At 53.7% G+C, this 22,020-nt stretch overlaps 7 protein-coding genes across 7 annotated transcripts; 4 read left to right on the forward strand and 3 right to left on the reverse strand.

Annotated features, from left to right (window-relative positions):
- Positions 1-385: 385 nt before the first annotated feature.
- CONPUDRAFT_74021 (uncharacterized protein) lies at positions 386-3,287 on the forward strand (the record flags this gene model as incomplete). The annotated part of the gene is made up of 6 exons (XM_007771628.1): positions 386-524; positions 578-608; positions 666-858; positions 908-1,024; positions 1,082-1,843; positions 1,896-3,287. The coding sequence occupies 6 exons, from the start codon at positions 386-388 to the stop codon at positions 3,285-3,287; spliced, it is 2,634 nt and encodes an 877-aa protein (XP_007769818.1).
- A 206-nt stretch (positions 3,288-3,493) lies between these two features.
- On the reverse strand, positions 3,494-6,052 carry CONPUDRAFT_106280 (uncharacterized protein). Its single transcript, XM_007771832.1, has 3 exons — positions 5,873-6,052; positions 4,986-5,817; positions 3,494-4,933 (listed from the first exon to the last, which is right to left on the reverse strand). Exons 2-3 carry the CDS (start codon positions 5,483-5,485, stop codon positions 3,808-3,810), a joined length of 1,626 nt encoding a protein of 541 aa, XP_007770022.1. The 5' UTR covers positions 5,486-5,817; positions 5,873-6,052; the 3' UTR covers positions 3,494-3,807.
- Positions 6,053-7,623: 1,571 nt separating this feature from the next.
- Positions 7,624-8,329, forward strand: CONPUDRAFT_166381 (uncharacterized protein; the record flags this gene model as incomplete). The annotated part of the gene is made up of 2 exons (XM_007771833.1): positions 7,624-8,154; positions 8,216-8,329. 2 exons carry the CDS (start codon positions 7,624-7,626, stop codon positions 8,327-8,329), a joined length of 645 nt encoding a protein of 214 aa, XP_007770023.1.
- Positions 8,330-11,087: 2,758 nt separating this feature from the next.
- CONPUDRAFT_58413 (uncharacterized protein) lies at positions 11,088-12,665 on the reverse strand (the record flags this gene model as incomplete). Its single annotated transcript, XM_007771562.1, has 6 exons — positions 11,088-11,267; positions 11,339-11,680; positions 11,741-11,902; positions 11,965-12,290; positions 12,369-12,432; positions 12,492-12,665. The coding sequence occupies 6 exons, from the start codon at positions 12,663-12,665 to the stop codon at positions 11,088-11,090; spliced, it is 1,248 nt and encodes a 415-aa protein (XP_007769752.1).
- A 212-nt stretch (positions 12,666-12,877) lies between these two features.
- Positions 12,878-14,013, forward strand: CONPUDRAFT_90987 (uncharacterized protein; the record flags this gene model as incomplete). Its single annotated transcript, XM_007771834.1, has 4 exons — positions 12,878-12,908; positions 13,061-13,340; positions 13,501-13,611; positions 13,662-14,013. 4 exons carry the CDS (start codon positions 12,878-12,880, stop codon positions 14,011-14,013), a joined length of 774 nt encoding a protein of 257 aa, XP_007770024.1.
- Positions 14,014-14,653: 640 nt separating this feature from the next.
- Positions 14,654-18,869, forward strand: CONPUDRAFT_166384 (uncharacterized protein; the record flags this gene model as incomplete). The annotated part of the gene is made up of 4 exons (XM_007771835.1): positions 14,654-16,109; positions 16,164-16,315; positions 16,369-16,468; positions 16,522-18,869. 4 exons carry the CDS (start codon positions 14,654-14,656, stop codon positions 18,792-18,794), a joined length of 3,981 nt encoding a protein of 1,326 aa, XP_007770025.1. The 3' UTR covers positions 18,795-18,869.
- Positions 18,870-19,572: 703 nt separating this feature from the next.
- On the reverse strand, positions 19,573-22,018 carry CONPUDRAFT_166385 (plus-3-domain-containing protein). Its single transcript, XM_007771836.1, has 9 exons — positions 21,798-22,018; positions 21,633-21,737; positions 21,419-21,573; positions 21,263-21,354; positions 20,953-21,205; positions 20,829-20,900; positions 20,517-20,767; positions 20,039-20,445; positions 19,573-19,980 (listed from the first exon to the last, which is right to left on the reverse strand). The coding sequence occupies exons 1-9, from the start codon at positions 21,911-21,913 to the stop codon at positions 19,761-19,763; spliced, it is 1,671 nt and encodes a 556-aa protein (XP_007770026.1). The 5' UTR covers positions 21,914-22,018; the 3' UTR covers positions 19,573-19,760.
- Positions 22,019-22,020: the final 2 nt, after the last annotated feature.

The raw sequence follows: 22,020 nt of genomic DNA on the forward strand, positions 1-22,020 counted from the left end.
GGACCGGAAACGGGTAATCCCCCCTATGCTGCTGTTGTTAGTAATAAGGAAGACAGTTAACGTTAGAGTCTTTTTGGGGTTTGTTTGTAGCAGCATTCTCTCTCCTTGAACCTTCTGTCGTTGCTCTCCCATCCGCTCTCTTTCCTTTTGACTCATCCACGATCATCAGCGTTCGCTTTTCATGTCCTCCCATGCAATCACCAACCTCCAATATGACGAGGAGCATGACGAGGTGGCTTCCCTTAACAGCTGGCTTGAATCAAAACGACAAGAGGCGCTCCAGGACCCCGAATCAGTTTCACCTGTCTTTTGCCTTTCCTTAGATAATCTTCTCAAGAGCCCAACGCTGTTGAAATTTACTATCTTTCAAAGTTTATGGCAGTTCATGGAGGGGGGTATTCCGGAAACGTTGAGCAAAGCGCTACCCCAGCCGCCGATCCTGCGTTGCACTGAAGATCTAGAGGCACTCCTTAGTACCAACAACGAAGCATATGTACTGCTGAATGCCGCCGAACCCCGCGTCGGTACGTTACGCCATGACAAATGAGAGCCGAATTAACTTCTCAAAACCCTGCAGAGACAGTCTCGGAACCACGTTCTGAGCATGAGTAAGCTTCATCAGTATCACTCTCTTCAGTTCTTGCGACTGAAGATGTTATGCTTAGATCGGAAATGGCACAGCGCTTGCACCGTGTATTCACGCGCAATCATAAAGGTGATGCGGTCGACAGGTTTGTGCAGGGTCTTGATGAATACCGCAAAATGTACACGAGGGGAAAGTATTACGGCAAGAGTATAGCCATATTACAGTCCAGTGGCGCTGGTAAATCAAGGCTAATGCACGAACTTGCCAAGAAGGTATGTAATGTTGCAATTGTCATTTCGCCATTTAATGAACATTATGTAGGTGCCCTCTCTCACCGTATGCTTGCGGGGGGAGAAGAAATTCGATCCCAGGGAGGGATGGCCTCCCCAAGATACGAGTGCAAAAGAGTTCCTACTGAAACGACGTCTGGGGATTAGGGTACGTTTTAGGTGCGATCTGGAAAACTTAGACACACTATGACACCCTGCCTTCCAGGCCGAAGTGGTTGCAGCTGCATTTTTAGGCGCGATATTCCAGTTTCTCACCCAGAAGTGCGTCTCCGAGGCGGAAACCCTTGCTCCTGGACAGGATCCGACCTGGGTGACGTCTTTCTCGCTACAAAATCCTGCAGAGCCACTGCAATCAAAGCGGCACCACTCTTTTCTTAGGATCAGTGAGCTCGCGGAGACCTTACTTGAAATTCACGCTGAGGAGCTGTCCTCTAAGGCTCCCGACCTACCTTCCGCAACCATCGATTCCAACCATAACGTCGACAAAACTTCGGCCGATCACGCTGCTAAGACGACCAAAGACAAGCACATCGTGTCGTGGTGCGAGGAAGTCTACGAAGTAATGGTCTCCGGAGCAGCTAACAAGCTAGCTACAACTCTTAGGCAGCATGGTCATCGTTATTTTGTCCTTGGCTTTGACGAGTGTCGATATCTAAATGCTCGCAACGGCAAATTAGACGCCGATTATCATCCCATGTCCATTCTCGCCATGCAAAGAATCATCACCGCGGCAGACCAACTCTCACTCGAGGGCTTCACTTTGTGGTTTACGTTCATCGACACTAGTTCCTCAGTCTTCGAACTCGTTCCACGCAGGGGAATGTCTAAGTCGGACAGGCTCGCTAATGACAAAGATCCTCTTATCCCCTACACCTCCATCGGCTTTGATCAAATGATTCCCTCTGATCTTTCTTCGTCACCGCATGCAGCGCTTTATATCAGTAGACTTAAGTTGTACGGTCGCCCGGTATGTTCGTCGCGTTTTGTGTCCTCCGGGGCTCGGTCTCATTTACCCACAGCTCTGGGCCACGGAGGAAGACGATACTGTCGGCCGACAGGCTTTTATGAAGCTCTTCCGTGATGTGCAATTTGCGCCCGCCAGTGACGACCACGTCTTTGCAGCCTTTTCTCAACGTGTTGGTCTTGAACTCGCCAATTCAGAGGCTGCAACCCGCATCGCGCTGGAAGCCGTCCGATCTCATATGAGATTCCTCCTCAATGTTGTCGATCGCACTTTCATCGAGACGACGGTTCCGTCAGAGCCTTGCCTTGCTCTGGCGGCTGCACAGGCGCTTCGTCCTACGTCGGAAGATTTTGATGTAGCGCTTCGAACGCTTGTTGACACCCTTATCTTGCAGGAAACGGTCCTCGATCGAGGTGTTCAAGGAGAGCTTTATGCTCGGATCCTTTTGATCATGGCGCGTGATAAAGCAACAGACAAAGGTGGTCCGATCGAGGATTACTACGTCAACACGACAGCCGACGGAATTCACGTCCAGACTATCACCCTCGCTGATCTTCTCATTCAGCTTCACGGCGATGGCCTTGAAATGAATCAACAGCAGGGACAAGGTCTTCAGAAACAACAAGCTCGGCATAAAGAAGGCGCCTTGGACGGGGACAATGAGGACGACGCGTCAGAGGAAGATGAAAGCGAAGACGACCAACGTAAACTGTACCAAAATCTTCTGGCAGCGGCGCAGGAGAGGCATGTGAACTTCACGCACTTTATCCACCTTGAAGAGAGCGTCGGGAACCTCTCGGGTGACTTCCTTCATTACCTATGGGACCGCCAATGCGCTATTCAGTGCTCGCATAATCAGCCAGTTATCGATATCATCATCATCACCTATTCAGGCGCTCTCTCCCTAGCTTGGGATGACAGTAAAGTGGGCACCTTCTGTATCCAAGTGAAGCTGAAGGAGTCGGCTGTTTCACTGACCTTGGCTGACGAGCTTGTCGGCCCTCGCATTAACGGGCGCAGACCTTGCGACGAGGTTGTCATGTTGATGGAATTTGGAGTTGAGTCTGAATTTCAAGGGAAAGCCAGGAAATCGCGCTACCAGCATGAGGTCGCGACGGTTCGTCCGAAAACTTGGAACGGTTACATGGATCAAGAGACTGAACCTCGTTGGTGTATCCATGTTCGAGGACACGGTCGTACCGAATATCCGATCCTCAGCCGATACGAACCAATTTTCGACCGTGCTTTTGGGCATCTGTCTCCATGGCCGACTACCGGCTTCGCGGCCGTTGGGCAACCCTTCAGAGAGGCGCTGTCTACAGTCACTTTCACGAAACACATGGATGATAAAAGCGAGGCTATCATCATGGACTTGGACGCCCATTCCAAAAACGAGGCGCGACGAAGGGTCAAGCCTAAGACCCAAAAGAGAGGGGGCCCCAATTAACAGCGATGCCTTAGGTTGGGATCACCCATTACATATTATATTGGAAGGTTGGCCGTCACATCTACCTACATAATTATATAGCGAACACGGGATCCCCCTCTTTGGCTCAGGTCTCATGTATGCATATCAGTCTCACCATCAATCAAATATTAGCCTCAGACTTTCACGTTGAAGCTTCTGAAGCCTCAGACGAGATTTAGAGAGGAGTTGAGCACGCGGGCTCCAAAAGAACAACTGCATAGAGGTGGTGTGGGGCATACGACTAGGTAAACATATATCTACAGGGCATAGAGTGGTGGGGACTTTGCCGCGTGCGCGCTGCGCCTGCGGTGTGAGGAGTGGAGATACAACATAACTTTAAATACCAAATAGATACCGTCCGACGAGAGAAAGGAAACCCTCTAGTAAAACAAGCTCTAGAAATACAACCTTTGATTTCCTACAACAAGGATAGTCTTTTGAGAAATACAACACCAGAAATACAAAGAATACGAAAACAACACCCGTCTACGCCACCACTCTAGGTGACGTAGATGAGCGTGCGCCGCTGGGAGTTGACCACAGCGAGTGTAATGAAGGCGCCAACGACGAGGCTTGTGATAATGCACCCCGCGGTCTCGACTAGCGAGGCCGAGCGGCATCGGTGGTAGTGGTGCAAGTGGATTTCTTGAACCTCGGGCTCTTGCTTCTGTTCGTGCTTGACAAGAGCAATCGACAACGCTTCGGAGGGCTGGGCGGTGACGGGGGAAACGGCCTTGGATTCCGTCTGCTTGGGCTCGAAAGGTTCGGTTTGCACCTCCACCTCGCAGCCTTGCTTGTTGTCCTCTTCGGTGGGTTTCTCTACCTTGAGAGTAGGGATGAACATGGGCTCGGCGACGAGCGTCATGTCAGAAGCGGAAAGGTCTACATCCTCCTCGTCTGAATCCATCTCCTCGATGATTGGCGACAGGATATGTGACTCGTGCTTGGCGAGCGAGAAGTCGATGCACTTGCCCATCTCGCTGAGCGAGTCAAGCTCCTCAACGTCGACTTCAGTCGACGAGTCCGAAAGCTCGCCCTCAGTGGACTCGTAGTCCTCCAGGAGACGCTCGAGCTCCGAGACGATGCCCTGGAGGCGCGCGACCTCCTTGACCGAGTCGGTCTGGTGCTTCTGGCGGATCTCTTCGGCGATGGCCTCGATCATCTGGCGTAGAACGTCCCGTATCTGCGAGTGTTCACGAGACCACCACTGGGCGGGCCACTGGGCAACGATGAGTGCCAGCCGCGCGACGGTCGAGGTAGCCTTGTGGAAGTCTTCGGCGATGGTGTGGTGGAACCACGGGCGAAGGAACGCCATCGCGAGTTTCAACGAGCCGCTCGTTGCCTCGCGCATGCGAACCTCCTGCGACAGACTAAGGAACTGGTTGGACATGTCTTGACAGAATTGGCGGAAGCTAGCCTTGCGATCCATGGTGTTCCACGAGAGGGAGTCGAATGGGAAAAGCGAGTTGTGTTCCTTGTCGGAGCGGAAGTAGGAGGGGAGCTTCTCAACGAGCGAGAGGAGGGGCACAGTGGCGATAACGGCAGATCGAGGAACTGAACCATACACAAGCACGTCTTGCGACTCCTGAGCAAATCTATACCACTTCCAGTGGTCTGCATGGCGACTGTGGGTTCAGGGTCAGACATAATCAAGGTCCTGAGAGATGGCAAACTCACTCGCTGGGATCGCTTTTACGTAACAATTCGAGAGCGGTCGCTGCCCGCCCTTCTAGAGCCCGAGCATCAATGACGGCGATGTGAATGTCATGCTTGACACCATGACGATATCTGCGGGCGGCCTCCCAGATAGCCCAGGTGAAGCTGAACGATGACGAGATGTACGGCGACATGTGCCTCTGTGTCCAGTCCATATGTTGAACGACGTCTCGATATGTGCTGAGTTCAGCGACCGATGCCCCTGACGGGGACTCCAAGGTCTCTGGAGCGTCGGAGTAAGAAGAGTTGTACTTCTGTCCAACAAAAAACGGCTCTGACTCGGGGCGAGCATGGGATTTGGGAGTATATACGCGGAAGAGGAAAGGGTTTCGCTCGATAAGACCATCGAAGCAGCACTCGGCACCGAAGCCGTGCTGCGGGAGAGGCGTTAGTGGTGAAGGCGACTTCTGTGACCCATGGCGGGGAAGGGAATCGACAGAGAGAGTAGAGAGGGTAGTCATAGTTGAGGTGGGCCTTGGTGAGCGTCGAAGTCAGAGAACCGGGAGAGCTGGGAATCTATCCAGGTAAGGGAGGTCACATATTTCTACCTTGTTTGTGGGTGCCTCGTGTATGCCAGGTGTGATCGTTCAAATCGGAGGCTTATCGAGGTCTCCGAGGCTATCCAAGGGAAATTAGGGGAATTCAATGACAGCCCGAGCCGGCTCGTGGAGGGCATGAGGAAAATTAAGGGCAACACGTGTCAACAATGAGGCATATGCGTGACATATACTTCCGTTCAGAGCCTCAAAACACTCATGAGCCTCAAGGCATGCTCCAAGGCGATGCACAAAGTCTGCGAGATGAGCGTGAGTGGACTGGTTTCACAAAAAGTTGAGACAATCTCTCACCTTTAGTCAGACATAAGACCCTCGGACCTAGATTAGGCAGGAAGCTAAACCCAACTATCATAAACGCTGTCAAGCCGGACTGAGACGCCAAACAAGCGTATAGCTTGGAGATGGTAGCTGTTGTCGGGCTATACCATGAGAGCATGAGAAATGTGTTCTTGGATTAGGGTGCATAACAAGGGAGTACCATAGTTAAGGAAGAAAGAGACGAAGATTAGCTTGATATTGTTTGCTGAAACGGCAATTGCCGGATGATCATATTCGCGGAGATCAAGAATTGGTTTCAGCCACAATGCTTCCGCTTCGAAGTTGCGCTCTTCCCAAAAAAGCCAAGTCCGTGATTTTGCCGTGATTCAAGGCTTTCAGTCAGGCGCACAAGTCTATTAGACAAGGTCCTTCTCAATACGCGGCATTCAAGATGGTAAATGATCCTCTAATATAGACTCGTAGAATACTTGTTCTAATCAGACCATCTGCCGTGAAGCTTCGAAGATCAAACTGTTCCATTAGAAAACAATCACTAAGCTTTGTGGGGAGCACGAAGCACGACGGCGACACCAGGTTTCATCGAACTCAAATTTCAGTCGATACCTTGGTGTATGTATCTTTCAAGTAAGAAACAGCTTATGATATCATAGTTAACCTAACTCACACATGAGATGCCTAGAAAGTGAATACGGAGAGAATACGGAGAGAGGGTATGTCAATCGAAGCTCTATTTGAGCTCTCAATGAACCGCCGGCGCCGTCATCGAAGTCTTCCTTCATTAAAACGGAGCCAAGCTCAGAGCGTCTTGGCTCTTGGCGAGACCGAAGGCAGGACTTGGCGTCTCCAGGGCGTTCTCCAACGCTAATTTTCTGACGCAGTGCTGAGAAGCCGCTTGGCTCTAGCAATTATGTATCCGCGATGCCAACCCCTTGCCAAGTTCCCGTTCTTCCCTTGTCATCCCCGGCCCGCGCATCGACGACATACTTGGCCCCCTGTATCATTAGGCACCATGACTGCATCTTGCCAGTCGCCTGGACAAACTGGCTTTGCATCTCATCGATGCCATCCAGGTCCTCATGGTGGTCGTCGTGGCGTTTGAGCGGCTTCAGAGTCAACCTCCTCTTTCAGTGCTTGTAGTTCTCACTGCCCCATTATTGCGGCCCGGCAATAATCTATGACTGTCCTCCAAAAATGAACTACTCTCGGTGACTTGGCTTCCGCTTGGCCCTGGAGCGATGCTACTTAGCACGACGACCATTGTCTCCACCGCCTCCCAACCATTAACCGCCGCAGCGCGCGATATGACGCTGAAGAACGTTGGTGAAGTCGCTTGAGGCAACGTTCTTTGCGGATAATCTCTTGGCTCCTTCGCTCTGAAATGAACCCACGGTTATTTACGGCTCACGCTTGTCAATCCTAACATCACGGTGGCTCGGTGAGGCTTCTGGCCGAGACGGTGGTAAGGGAGACGATACGGGTTTCTGGGCACTAATCCCGCATCAAGACCGCCTAGGACCTAACGCAATCCCTTCATACATGGCTGCCTTGGATGCTGTCAAGGCTTATCCTTGGAGATAACATCATTCAGATTCGATCGGGTGAATGAGCTGTATCCACACGCTTGTGTGATACCCTGACTTCCTGCAACACTGCGACGGACACAGGTAAGCACCCGACCTCAGACTAAACGGTATATAACTGTGAGCAATGGAGCTCTATCATCTCCTCATACCCCTCTCTATATTCCTTGACTGCTACTCATCATGCTTGCGATGCGCCGTTCTATCTTGAACAAGGTTGCCAACGCTTCGTCATCCCGCTTGGTAGCCCGGCCCACCTCCTGTCCTCGGAGTGTTGCATCGATTTCGTCTGCAGCCATCTCTTCAGATACGAAGTATGAGGCTGTCACCCTGCAGCCTATCTTCGACATTTTCGACGCCCCCGTGCGGCTCGGGGAGTCGAGCAAGGCGCTCGGTCGCACGGGTCATAGTGCCCCCAAGCCTATCGTCAACGCTATCGACGAAGTCGACGGTGAAAAATCACGAAAACTCAGCATGTCCATGCTGCCGACATCTCTTCCCCCTCCCATTACTTTCGACGGTCCTGCACGACCTCCCCATCTCGTCGGCCTCGCATTTGAGAAACGCCGCAAAACCCGCCTGCACCTCTCGCCCTCGCTCCGCCGTGAGGCACATACGCCATCGGTGCCTCGCAGCTCACTTTCTGATGCTGTGTTCACCATCTTTGACGGGCCATCAAGGATCACTCGATACCAGTACCCTTCTTCATCTCAGGTAAGACTTGCCTCTCAAGCGCTCGTCGGCGTTACTGACGGTTCGTCTTATTAATTCTTAGGGGTCATCATCACAGCCTTACTTGCTGTTTGGCTTGGTGCTCTCTGGTGTGGTTGGCTGGCTAGCCTACCAAGAACACATGCAGACCCGTAGACCCACCTCCCGCTCCTTGTAGGGCGCATGGCGATTTTCTTTGTAAGTTTAATATTCGTTTTCGGTTCACGCCCACGTTCTGATCGGTATATCAGACGTCGATTTTTCCCCGTAGAAAACTACGTCAGCTCGGAATCTCAGCTGACCGGTAGGCTTCATATGGAGGTTCTCATACCTTATTTCCTCGGCTCCCTTGAGCCAAGGGAGCCACGATCGCCCTTTGCTTATCTTTATTTGGATACCACGCCGCCATTTTCCATTGCATTCCCCAGAGAATACCTCGCATTGATGTACAACACCCTTCACACGCTTGCAGCGGTCCTAGAACTTGCTTGATGTATTTGTATTGTCTTTTTTGTCTAGATAGAACGGCGTGCTACAGCTACACACTGAAGTCTTTGTACATGACACGATTTCGCAGTAGTTAAAATCGGTAGATGTCACACAATTTCAAAGATAACTTACCCGAAGCAACACGTTATTGCGATGCTTGAGATCTTGCCAGCCGGGCTTTTCGGTAACTCGTCGAATCGACTTCGGAGTCGGTGGTGCTTGGCTGCCGAGGAATACGAATATTAACTGCACTGGTTCTATGGTGATAGCGCTAGTTACTGGCTGTTATTGGCCGCCTCAGAGGCTTGGCATTGATGCAGACGCTAGGCGCCCGACCTTCCCATTAATCGGATACGCACACGCTAGCCATTCCTATGGTCCACCGCACTGCTCGATTCGCCACTCTAACTCCTGACGAAGACACACGTAAGCCTGGGAGAAGCAAGGAGGCTGACAATATTTACATTTTAGATTGCAAACCTTGAACCTTAGCTGCGAGAAGCATGGTATTTTGGATGGATGGACAGGTACGCGGGAGGGCCAGACCTGTATAAGAATAAACGGGCGGAGATAATCCCAAGAATGAGGACCAAATCTTGTCGTACCCAGCTGCTAGCCAGTACGAGACATAAGATCGCCGTGTCAAGATAATCTAGAATTCTGCGTCCGCTGAACGCGGGGCGACGAACAAGGTTGCTACGCCGAAGGGGTCATTCATCGGTTTGATCGCGAAGAAAGTTGCGAAATCGAAAGAGTAGCGTGCGGGTACCTGCCACCTCGCTGCAACGCCAAGCCATGTGAACTCATGATTATCTGAAGCAGTTATCCCCGCTGAATGGCCAGAGCGCTCCTACAGCCTGTGCAGCAGCGCTTGTTATCCCAGGATGCTTCGATGTCAAGACTCACCTGCGCTTTGATTCCTTATATTTTAAGGCATGCAGCAGAATCAGAAGGTGTACTTGTGTAGTTTACATGCCACATACAGTTCATCAGATAGGTGTGTGTAAGTGTCAGTGAGTGTTAGAATAAGTGAGTCCGTGAGATCGTCAAGGTGGTAAGATCTAGAGATCGACGAAATTGACTTGCCTCCGATCATCAAATTGATGTCTATCCTACCGATAGAATAAATTGGAGAAACCAATGTGAATAGGGTAGAGGGCTCACGCAGTCTCTGGCGTGAGACCTCAGGCCTTGAGTCTCATGGGAAGCACACTGACGCTCGCCGGTGATACGCTCATGACCCGCTCCTCTGAGGAGCGATGCATCTGCATCTAGCCTGGGCCTGTCGCGTATCAGCGGCCCGCGGGAAGTACAACAGTCGCATCCCATTGATTAGAACGCAGAGCATGAGTAGAGCACGCTGAGATTGAAGGACCAACAATACGGATCACCAAGCCAGCCACCTTCTTAACGACTGGTGGAAACAGGATGTACTACATCCAAGGGACCGAGGCACCGAGAGGGTCGCGTAACAGTGCATGCGATTAATGATCAGCGGGAAAGAAGCCCTGCGGTCCGAATTACGCGGGTGCGCTTATGAAAGCCTGACGAGAATGTGCCTAGTAAGCATTAGCAGGCGTCAGGCTTCTTCGAAGGATACCCCGCATAGCGCTCTGGAAATCCGGTTAGTCGGACGGTTCACCATTGGTTCAGCAATTCACTTACCCCGCATTTCCACTATTGGCTTGGACGCGCCTGAGCGAAGCTGACTGAGGTTAGCTCTCCCATTCGAATGGGGTGGTACCTATTTGGTTGGTCGGGATTGGCCATTTCCACTATCTGAGCTTTGCTGCGGATTGAGTTAAGGCGAGAGAATGTTGCGTTTATCTGAGTGACATCCTTGCACCATAGACAGTCGAAATCACGATAGGCAGCCGGCGGAGGAGTACGTTTTACCGAGCGTTATAGAGGTTTCACAAAACAATAGCCTGCAGGGCATACTTTTAACCAGCATTGCCGAACGTTGAAACGTCCACTGACAGGACAACATCAACCGTATAATGTGTCTAATGTACCGTGGCGTGTTCAGATTCGATACCACACCATGAGGTACATCACGGAACGAAGAAGTAAACGAAACGAAAGCTCACGAAGGGAAGATACTCGGCGTCAAGGTAACATCCTCGTGCATTCTTTCTAGCGCCGGACCCTCACTCAATCATCCTGACAAGTCAATGCACCAAGAACAATGAATCAATATAACAGGGCAAAGCAGAAACAACGTGGTAGAAATACAAAATTAGCACGGGCGCGACGTCATACCCCAAGATCATGCTTTAGTCGTTCTCATCGCTTAGCGACGGTGGGGGCCAGAAACCACTGCTTGGGCATCCCGGAGGGGCGTTTCTGGGGCGTCACCTTCGAAGCATCCTTGGTTCGCCGGAACTGCTCCGCCTGCATAAGCAAAGTCAGACAAGGGTCGCGCGATACAGAAGGATGTCTCAAGATCAACGACTTACACTCCACAGCCGTCCATCGCTCATGACGAATTTAAGACTAGGAACTAACATCACCAGCTCCCGCATCGCCTCCCGCGTCAGGACGACCTGGTGGGAGGAATGCGATTCGGCAACGTCGACGAGATCGCGGATGGTGTCCGTCATGGCCATTGCCACCGCAAATTCGCGCTGTCGAAAAAAAAAAAGAATAAGCGCCCACCTATAGAAAGCAGGAAATCGAGACGAGATAAGCTTCAAACACTGACCATCTCCTTCCTCGGGAACGGCACCTCGAGTCGCTCCAGCAAGGTACATTGCCTCGTCACCTTCCTGATGGAATCGATGGACAGATGGCAGTCAAGGAAGACAAGCCGCGTGAGCGTCATCGAGAATGCGTTCACGAGCTCGTCGACGACGGTCTCAGGCCGCAGCTTGAGCGGCTCCGAGAACTTTACAATCAGCGTGCGCACAGGAAGCACCGAGGTGGTGCAGATCTGGAAGAGCGAGATGACCGCCGATGGCAAGAAGCCCTGCCGGACGTCGAGTGCGAGGTGGTGCAGACCGGGAAGCTCGAGGCGGGATGGAGTAGGCGGACAGGTGTCCTATGGGTTGTTCCTGGTGAGTCTCAAGGGGACGGCAGCTGAAAACAACCCAATGCTTACAAACATCGTGAAACCAAGCTCTTCAAGTCCAGGGACCATGCTGATGAGGGACAGGAGAACGTTGTGTGTTATCTGGGGACAGCCTATCATGTATAGGGATCGCAGACTAGGAAGCGACGAAAGCAGCTTTGACAACACCCCCTCATGAATGTCCAGCGAGTTCTAAGCATATTCAAAGGCAGTGACATAAGAGTATATCCAGCCAAAAGGAGCGAAAGACCCACATAAATCGACAGCCGTGTCAAATTCCCCGCCAGTGTGCTCGTCCAGCCCGGCAAGACGTCGATAGTGCTCCACGTCGGAAAGTCCAACATCAGACGACGCACCGAGCGCAGCTGCACGAGAATCTTCGCCTGCTGGCTCGTGAGCGGCGCTTGGATGTGCAGGTGGACGAGGCGCCCTTTGTTCTGCAGCGCAGGGAGCAGGGTGGGCATGATCTTTGGGTAGCATATGAACGTCGAGAGGTTCACAGACAGGGAAACCGTCTTGGCGCATTCGGCGAGGAACTGCGGGTGTATCTGACCCCGGATGCGTGGGACGGCTTGAATGTCTATATGTAAAAGAGGAGGAAAAAGGGAGGGTTTCGAGTGAGAACGGGTGAGACACGGGTAAACTGGTTGAGATCTACCGATGTTACGAACATGCACGGCGAGATCGGGGTGATCCTGGATTGTGGTGAAGGGGCTTATTTGCTTTCAGTCAATCCCTAGGTCAGCTTCACGTCGTGTAGTGCCATAGAGTGTCGACGTACCGACGAATACTGCTTCGCGTGGCGTGCCTTGTACGCTATAGTGGCGTACAACATTGGTATGACACCAGCCAGGAAAGAGCGGCTGACGAGCGAGACTGAGGCGAGGTCATTTCCAGAGAGATATGCGAAGACGAGCTCGAGAACGTCGAGATGGAGGTTGTCTGCGGAGACCATGGCTGCGAGAGCCTCGGGCGCTGTACGCTGCTGTACTGCACAAGACGCGCAACAAGACACGGCAGAGATCATCCCCACGTGGCGGATATTAGCTTCAGCCCCTGTCTCGCTCACTAAGGTTGTTGGTCCACGTCTTAGTTTATCCACTTGAGCCAACGCCCTACATCATACTTTGCGTAAGGCCTCCCCACCGCAGGGGGAAGGTTGTCATGATGACAGACCGAGCTTGGAGTCACGGAGATGGTAAGTATAGCACATAACTAGTCCTACAGTATATATGCGTCTACAGCAGGACACTACCATGGCATACCCCTCCTTTCCTCATACGATGAGCTCACAGTTAGAACGCCCGTCTCACTACGTCCTCGCTACAGTCAACTACTTTGCCTCCACAGATAACAAAGCCCCTTATCGCTACGCTTCCGAACCTCCAGAGGGCGTTCCAACGACCAACGTCGCCGAGGAGCCGCACAAAGTGATTATACGCGATGTGCGGGCCAGACCCGACGCAACTGGACTCGACAAGACCGGTTTCGAATTTCTGCTATATCCTAGCAAGGAGGCGAACTTTGACAACGAAGAGAGGGTCAAAAAAGAGTACTACGCTGAAGTGGAAGATATTTTGAAAAAGCGCACAGGCGCCCATAGAGTCTTCATCTTCGATCATACCATCAGGTGAGGAATGCTCTCAGGAATGTCTCGAGCAAAGCTGATCAAACGCCAGAAAACATGAGAGCAAAGAAGACAGGCCAAGTAAAGAGTCGAGGAGCCATGTGGTAAGTCGACTTTAGTAATTGTTCACAGTCGAATGTTCATCTTATTGCTTGCAGCAAAGAGTCCACATCGACCAGACGACGGAAGCTGCTGTCCAGCGTGTGCGTGATCACATGGGAGACGAAGCCGAACAGCTGTTGAAGGGCCGCTTCTGCATTATTAACGTCTGGAGGTGAGCCTAAAGTGCCATATTCAGATCAGCTGAGTGACCGAGAGCCCTAGACCTATCGAGAACACGGTTGCCCACAGTCCTCTCGCACTAGCGGATTACCGTTCCATCGACAAAGAGAGGGATTTAGTGGCGACGCGGCTGCTATATCCAAACAAGGTCGGAGGCACATTCGATGTGCGATTTAACCCTTCACACGAGTGGAAGTATCTTGCGGACCAGACCATAGACGAGGTGACGCTGATCAAGTGCTTCGATTCCGACGCTAGCAAGGCCCGGATGACGCCGCACACCGCGTTCTGGGACCCGACGAGTCCGGCTGATGCACCCGAGAGGCAGTCGATAGAAGTCAGGGCGTTGGTTTTCATTAACGATAAAAACGAAAGTTTGCGGGCAGCGCTCTAAGAGAGGAAGTATAGAGATCAGCGTTTATTATCATGAGAGCACGATGGTGCAGCATGGCACAAGTATGGCAGGTTGTTTGTAGTGTGCCATGTAGACATACATTTGTACGGATCTAGCATTTCTATGATCGAGTTCTCCGATTAGAGCCAGCCGGGGTTAGGTCTGCCTGCCCGACAGATTGAAGTATTGAATATTCATATGCATGTCTCTGTGAATTGGCTCATTGGTGGATAAGCAAGGTTTCTCGGCCGGAGTTGTGACTCAGATACTAGAGGACACTGGCAAGAGGTGGTTCTCGTTGATATTAGGGAAGATGATTTTTAGTGGCCTGCTGTGGTGGCAATTGCCCTTTCTGAAATATTACTGAAGCTCCTGAAGACGTGAACGGGGAGGCAGTGGGCAGGGGTAGGGGGCGGAGAAGATCGACATCAGGGCTCGAGACTTGGGAAGGAGAAGCGATTTCCATTTTGGGGGAGTGTTTTTGGTGTTTTTGTCACGTGTTGTGATCTCACGTCTCACGCGCACGAGCCATGCCAATTTCCCGTTCGGGGTTGATCGAATACGCATCTTGAGTCCTTGTCCGTCGCCTGAGCCGGCAGACACCAGACAACTCCCTCTGCCGCCGTCGACGCTGACAACGATGGCCGGCTCCATTGCCTCCCTCGGCTCCCTAACCCCCTCCCTCTCCCCTGCCCCCGACGACGACCTCGACCTCCCCGACGCAGAACACACACAGGACGCCGGCATGGACGGCAGCTCAGAGCTATCAGAGCTCACAGAAGACGAGCAGGAGCAGGACCACAAGAAGTCCAGCCCTACCAAACTCAATGACAACCAAGACGAGGAGGATGACGATGATGAAGACGACGACGACGACGAAGACGGGAACGGCATACGCCAGTACGGCAGTCGCGCTGCGAAGAAAAAGCGTGGTGGGTTGGTCCCAGCGCCCATGTGGGGCTGGGCCACATCCAGGAGCAAGAAGGCCGACTCGCGCAGCGGCCCAGACGCCGAAGAGGAGGAAGAGGAGGAGATGGCCGGGCCACCCCGCGCCATGGAGGAGGAGGAGGAAGACGAGGATGGCGAGTCTGCCCCTCGGAGCCTCAACGGCCACCCCATCGGCGACGACTATGACGACTCCCCCTACCCAGACCCCTCCCTTCCAGGGCCCTCTAAGCCAATCTCCAAGTCCCATCACAGTTCCAACCGGGACGCATCCGCCGCCGATGCCCTCACCCAACTCCGAGCGCCTCGGAAGCAGGCTCCGTTACCGGTATCCGCCAACGACGAAGATATGGACCGGGAAGGCGACGAAACAGAGGACGAAGACGAAGACGACGAAGAATCCACCTCTATCAAACGTCCACCAGCCCCTGCGTCGCGGTGGCGACGGCCCTCCATCCTCCAGCCCATCCAGCCCGACGGGTCCGACCTCAGCGAAGGGGATGATGAAGATGAAGATGCCACCTCCACCCGCCGAAAACCGCCAGCCAACGGCAGCGATGTTGAACTCGACGCTCAAGATGATCCAGAAACCGAAGACGAAGACGACAACGCGCCACTGGCTGAAGACCTCGACCCGGACGCAGAGGCTCCAGACGCAGGTCTCATGGGTGTCGACAGCACTGCGCCACTTGCATCCTCCATCGGCCCCATAGCTGCAGCTGCAGCTGCGACATCCATTACTGCAGGTTCAGGAGTTATCGACCCCCCTTCACCCAGCTCATCCTCTGCGTCAACGCCCACATCCTCACGTTCTCCTTCTCCTATGCAAGATGACCCTCCTCTCGTGAACGGCAAGGCCAAGAGGAGGGACAAGAAGGTCGGCACAGAGGAAACGCCAACAGGCCCTTTTTCGCGCGGCACAGACGCGAAAGTGCGCGCTGAAGAACCCGATGCCGTTCAGGAGGACCCAGACGACCTCGACGCAGATCAGGATCTTGATGTGGAGCTTGAATCCGACTTGCAACCAGCTCATCGGGCTGAAGCTTTAGATGTCCTAGCAGCCATTGAGCTCAAATTTGCTCTTCTCCGTGAACGGATATACGTAGAAAAGATGGAGGGGTTGGCATGGGAGGAAGCTCTTGTCAATGAAGGTACGTTCCTCCTGTTATTCGCTTGAAATCTATATTCATGGGGCACACACATAGACATTCACCCAGAACTGCTACATTTACAAGACGAACTATCAAAGCGTCGCGATAAGCGGCTGGCTTTAGCGGCTCGAAGGCGCGACTATGACGTCAAAAACGTGGTCGCTCACCGAAAGGCCGACGAGAAGGGAGTCTGGAATTGGTGGACAGTGCGTTGTCTCAGATTTCACGTTTTTGCCTCGCGTTTAAGTGAAATGATCAGCATTCCCGCGACGAATTACAAGTGGAAATGATAGCTGAGACCAACAGAAAGCGCAGAAAGCTAGAAAGGGAGAGAAGGGCCTTCGAGAGGCCTCAACCCCGTACGCGTCGCGTCCTTAACTCTATCCATGTCATTTGCTCACGTCAACACAAGTGCGAAAGACACCTATCTTCATACGCGATATCCCCGAAGGTCCCTCGCTTCGCCAGGCGGCAAACACGCATCCTCTCGGGCCTCGGTCGTCGAGGAAGCGCGGTTTCTCCTTGGTTGACTTCAGCCCCGCGTCATTCCCCGACCTTTCTACCCTCTCGGCAAGCGATATCTCGGCCGACCTCGAGCTGGCTTATCAGCACAGGCGCCAGGCGTTTGATGCCGCCCAACGCATGCCGGGGCCGTCGATGAATGGGGCGGGGATGATGCAAATGCCTTATGACGGCTATGCACCAAACGGCATGCCCCTCATGGACGGCATGATGCCCGGTCCCGGGATGGGTTTGCCCCCTGAGATGCGCATGCGCCAGCCCATGGACATGCCTCCCCCCATGCCCAACCAACCATCGTCCTTCGCAATGGGCCAGCCGCCGCTTCGTCAACCTATGGGGATGCACGGTATCCAGTCGCCGTCGGCTTTCGTGCTCGACCGGGATCCAATGCACAGCGTAGGCGGACCGCCACTGTCGCACCACCCTCACCAGCAACAGCAGCACTACGGAGGCCCTCCCAACATGTCTGGCCTGGCAAGTGGCATGGCGCGTCCCATGTCTCCGATTCAAGCTCTTGCAAACGGCCCTGGCATAGTCGGCCCTGGCGTGAGCGGCGGACCCAGCAAGCCGGGCAGCGACTTTGGCGGCGTCGGACGTGTTCTTAACCTAAGCGGCGCTGAACACCTGCCGCGGCACACAGGTGGGATGGATTGGAGCGAAGGCCGCAGACGCGATCCGGGGCCAAGCATGAACGGAGATGAGTTTGCGCGGCCACGTGATCGTGCTGCTGGGGGTGGCGAGAAGGTCATTCTTCGCGAACGCGACTATGCCATGCGAGACTCTCAGGAGCCGGATCGTGGGATGGGGCAGCAACAACGCGAACGTGAACGGGAGCGAGAACGCGAAAGGGATAGGGAGAGAGAGCGGGAGCGCGTAGCGCAATCTGGTGGAACGCACAGGCACTCGCATCCGCATGCACATAGTCATGCGCCTGCGCCTGCGCATCATCATCATGTGGTATCGCATCATCACCATAGGCCGCATCACCACCATGTCGTGCATCATCACCACCCACCTCCTGGTGGACCTGGTGTGCCGAGCGGGAACGCGTCTTCTGGCCCGCCCCCGCCGCCTGGATATGCGAATGGACCTGTTCCTGGAGAATTCGAACCTGGACATTCACGCCCCAGTTCCTCGCACAACATCGAGATTATCAATGTTTCCAAGCCATCTCCGACTTCTTCCTTGCCACACTGGAAGCGGGACGAGCACGAGGGCCGGGACGCGCGGACTAAGCAGAGCCATAGCCGACCTCCGTCGACGAACCCAGCGTATGACGACCGTGATCGGCCGGCGACGACGCCATTCGCGATTCCGCCGTCGCAGCCCTTCGCTGGTGGCCCTGGTGGGCCGTCGCCTGGGCTCTCAGGTCCGGCAAGCTTGTCGCATGCGCCCTCGCCGCGCAATGCGTGGTTAAATAGCCAAGATGAGCCTGGTGCGCGTGGTGCACCTCCCCTGTCCGAGGCCGACCGCTTTGCCTCTCCGGTACCTCATCGCTACAGCGGTGGTGGTGGCCTTGGGCAACCACCGTCTTCTCGGCCCGCTCAGCCTTCCGCCCTCTCGCGGCCCAGCTCTATTGGCCAATCTCCACCTCGGAACAGAAACCTTCCGGGGCCCCCAAGCCCTTCGTCGCCCATGCCATACCCGCCTCCATCGGGCGGTGCGGGCGTTCATTCGCCCTCGAGGTTGTCCTCTGCGACGATGCTGAGTCACTCAGACGCGCCATCGACTTCAGGGTCTTCGTCTGCAACGGTTATCGGCGGCCCAGCCCACCCCCTTCCGCTCGCAGGCACTGGCTCGACCAGCCCGCATATGAAGCCCCGCCGGCCTGGGTCCCCCGTACTACACTCATCAACATCTTCGGTAAAGCAGACGGGACCTTCGGCCCCGCTCGCTGGGCCGGGCCAGATGCCACCTCCGCTGGTTATCGACAGGGACAGAGATAGGGACAGAGACAGAGACGGACGCGACAGCAGGGACCGTGCAGGCTCCGGCACCGAGCCCACGCACTCCTCAAGCACCACCACCACCACCACCACCACCACCGCACCGCGCACTGCGTCACCCTTGCTCCCGTTCGTGAACGGACCCGGCTCACGGCCGGGCCCGTCGCTGCACAATCCTGTCAAGGTGAACGCGATCCAGATGATGGACGGTCCTTAGCACGCTCCTCGCTCCTCGTTTCTCTCCGTTCTCCATTCTCTGCTTCCCCGCTATCCACTTCCACTCATACTTACGCTTACCCGGGTCATTACTTCTTCGGGGCTTGTTCGTCCTCGTCGCTTATATTTTATTTACAGTAGTGTTATCGCTGTACCGCGCAATTTTTTTTTTACTTTTACTGTTTTCCGATGTCCTCCGTACGTACTACGTGTTAGTGTACACCAACCGCAATCTATCGATGTTGAGTTTTTCGGATTACATGGTCGGGAGACCTGGGTGACAATGTTAGTTTCAAATCGCCTGGAATGAACAATGGCCTTTGTCAGAAGCAATCACCCAATTAATGTTCGTGATAATGCCGAATTTTCATACCCTTTTAACCTTAGCTATCCTCCAATGCCTCAACACTTTAGCTTCATCTCCATTAGGTGGCCGTCACTCAGTGATACGGATTTTTGCAGTTCATAAATATCCGTACTGCAACACGGTTCCTGGAGTCGCTAACCAAGATGAAGAGACCGCATCAGGAGTCTGCTGGGCTATTTCAAGATGTTTTTTGCAATAGAGGGCTCGGCGTGTGGATAGGTGACCCTGGGTCTCCGTCACGGTTTCTTGTCGAAGGATGGTCACGGCCTAGTATTTCCTCAAAACTAAAGCAACCCAACACATACCAAGAAACTCAGAACAAGATATCCCGATATGAGCACCAAGAGTTCGATGTGGGCTTCAGCAAAGATGCTACCAGACTGTGTTCCCGTATGCAGCGTGCACGGTCTTTCGCAGTGAATTATTTTATTCAGATACTTAACAAAAAAAGTACAATACATGGGAGATATTAAGCATAAAACGTGTGCTGATGAGCGAGAGTGGTGGCTTGCTAAGTCCCTCTTCATACCGTTGTTGTTGCCCCATTTCCGTCGAGCCGAGTGATTATGAAGAAGAAGAAAAAGAACAGAGAATTTGAAGCTAGAAATCCCCAAGATCCACCTCCACGGAGTCGATGACGGACGCCTGGAAGCTCTTCGGTTTGTCAGATGCTGCCGGGGTACCTGAAAGAGCGGACGGGGGAAGCGGTGACACGGGCCGGAGCGCGTCCTTCTCCGCTTTCACTTGGGGGGTTCCGTTTGCGTTCGGCGTGCCAGACCTGTCGACAAGCAAAATATAGGGAAGGTCGACGGAAGTATCCCTATTATCAGCCAAGCAACAACACGATCACGCGAAGAAAAACGGGGTACGACACGCACCTTGACTGATCGCTGAACATCTTTGGTATCGTGCGCAGCCTCGCACTCGGGTCCACAGGCGTGCTCACGCCCGACCCGTTCGCGTTCGCTAGCTTGCGCTCCTTGCGCTTTCTCTCCGCCTCTAGCAACTCGGCCTTGCGCACTGCCTCCATGTTAGCCTTGCGATTCCGCTCGTTGACTTTCAACAGGCGGGCGGCGAGGTCGTCTTCCTCCGCGACGCGCGTCGCAGCGACCTCGGGCAGCGCGGCTAGCTTCACGTCGATCTCGGCGACCTCGACGGCGTCCTGCCGGCGTAGGGCAAGTGTGCGCGCCTGGTTGAGCCGCGAGCGCTCCATGGTGATGGCCGCGGCGGACTGCACACCCGACGAGAGCTGATTCTTCCGCGCGAGCATCGCCGTGATGTCGCTCTGGGATTCGCAGGGGTGTTAGCAGCGTGCAAAATAGCGCGGGCAGGGGAAACAAGATCGGGTTTACGTACGTCTGTCATGCGCTGCGACACCAGCCTCGCCATCTGCTCCTTCTTCTTCTCGATCGCCCTCCGCGTCGGCATCGCGACGTGGTCCGTTAAACACGCGTACTTGAGCCGGTCCCACTCCTTCTCTGGGAAATCCGAGTTCGAGACCTTGTCCATGTTGAACGCGCGCACCGACTTGCCATGCTTGAGCTCGATCGCGCGGTCGATGAGCGTGTCGTTGATCTTGTACGGCTTCGTCAAGTTCATGGCCAATCCTTTGTGTCCATTTGGGGGCGTGAAGTAGGGGTCATGTGCGCGTCTGCATTGGATACTGACCTGAGATCTCGCATATCCGGTACACTGGCTGACCGTCCTTCTCGTTCCCGATGAGATATCGCACCCATGCGCCTAACACAATCCGTGAGCGCGAAAAGGTGGCGAGCTTGGTTAAAGTCCTGACCTTTAACATAGTCCTCAAACCAAGGAGCTAAGCAGTGTCTTGCAAGCATATCTCGAGAAACGCGGATAGCCATGAGGTCATAGCGGGTAATAGGCTCGTCGTTGTTGTCGTCCTTTGACTTTCTCGAGAACTTGCGCAACATATCGTCATCCTCTTCGAATTTGGATATTTGGCCGTCCTCTTCCTCGCCCGATGACGTCTCCATGTCCATGGGTGACGAGTCTCTGTCGCCCTTGGGAGAGTTTGTCCGTGTCTGACCAATAAGTCATAAGCACGCAGGAGCAAAAAGGTCATGAGGAGAGAAGCGCACTCTTTTCTTCTGCTCCTTGGCTCTCCGCTTCGCCTTTAGCTCATCCAGCTTACTTGACTTCTCCTTAGTCGCGCCACGGGCCGCGTGCTGACCTGCAGGTAACAACATACATAAGAAAATCATATTCACGTCGACAGGGATGATGAGACACAGTACGTTTGGCCGCCTTTACTATACTATCACTTCCATCTGCTCCCGCCTTTTGTGCCTTGAGCAAGGCATCGAGGTTTTTGCTGTCCTGCTTGCGCTGCAACTGTTCCATCCGCGAGGCGAGGATCTCTTCACGCTCGATCTCAGTCATCTCGAGCAGCCTGGTGAAGTTTGACATCGTTAAAGACCAGGGTGAATGGTAGAGGAGGTTGTGCATTACCTCTCCCGGTCCGCTTCATCAACATACTTGCCCTCCAGCGGGAAAGGGTTCAAGTCGTCCTCGCTGTCCACATCCCGATCGGACTCGTCGGATCCCATTGAAACACTGCGTATCATCAGTAAGCCTAGAGTAGCAGAGAACAATAGTTGCGGTGCAGAGACTCACTTGGACTTTGCCTTCTTGTTGGAATGGTTCGAGGACTGGCGTTTTCTGCGCTTCTTCTCCGTGGCACCAGCGAGCTCGAGGAGCTCGTCGGAGAAGTCGCCTTCAGAGTCAGACATGATAAGAAAGTATTAGCAGAAGAAGAAAAGAATGAAAAAGTAAGGAGAGCAAGATAAAACAACAGCGGCAGAGGCAGAGGCTGGATTCGTCCAGAGTTGGACAACAG

Source organism: Coniophora puteana (genome assembly GCF_000271625.1).
Source record: "Coniophora puteana RWD-64-598 SS2 unplaced genomic scaffold CONPUscaffold_8, whole genome shotgun sequence".
NCBI lineage: Eukaryota > Fungi > Basidiomycota > Agaricomycetes > Boletales > Coniophoraceae > Coniophora > Coniophora puteana.

Coding starts and splice junctions, on each gene's coding strand:
- CONPUDRAFT_166385 (XM_007771836.1), bottom strand. CDS start 21,913: ATGTCTGACTCTGAAGGCGACTTCTCCGACGAGCTCCTCGAGCTCGCT. Junction 21,574..21,632: donor GATGAAGCGGACCGGGAGAG/GTAATGCACAAC, acceptor AAACTTCACCAG/GCTGCTCGAGATGACTGAGA. Junction 20,446..20,516: donor TGTCGCAGCGCATGACAGAC/GTACGTAAACCC, acceptor TGCGAATCCCAG/AGCGACATCACGGCGATGCT.
- CONPUDRAFT_106280 (XM_007771832.1), bottom strand. CDS start 5,485: ATGACTACCCTCTCTACTCTCTCTGTCGATTCCCTTCCCCGCCATGGG. Junction 4,934..4,985: donor CGTAAAAGCGATCCCAGCGA/GTGAGTTTGCCA, acceptor CTGAACCCACAG/TCGCCATGCAGACCACTGGA.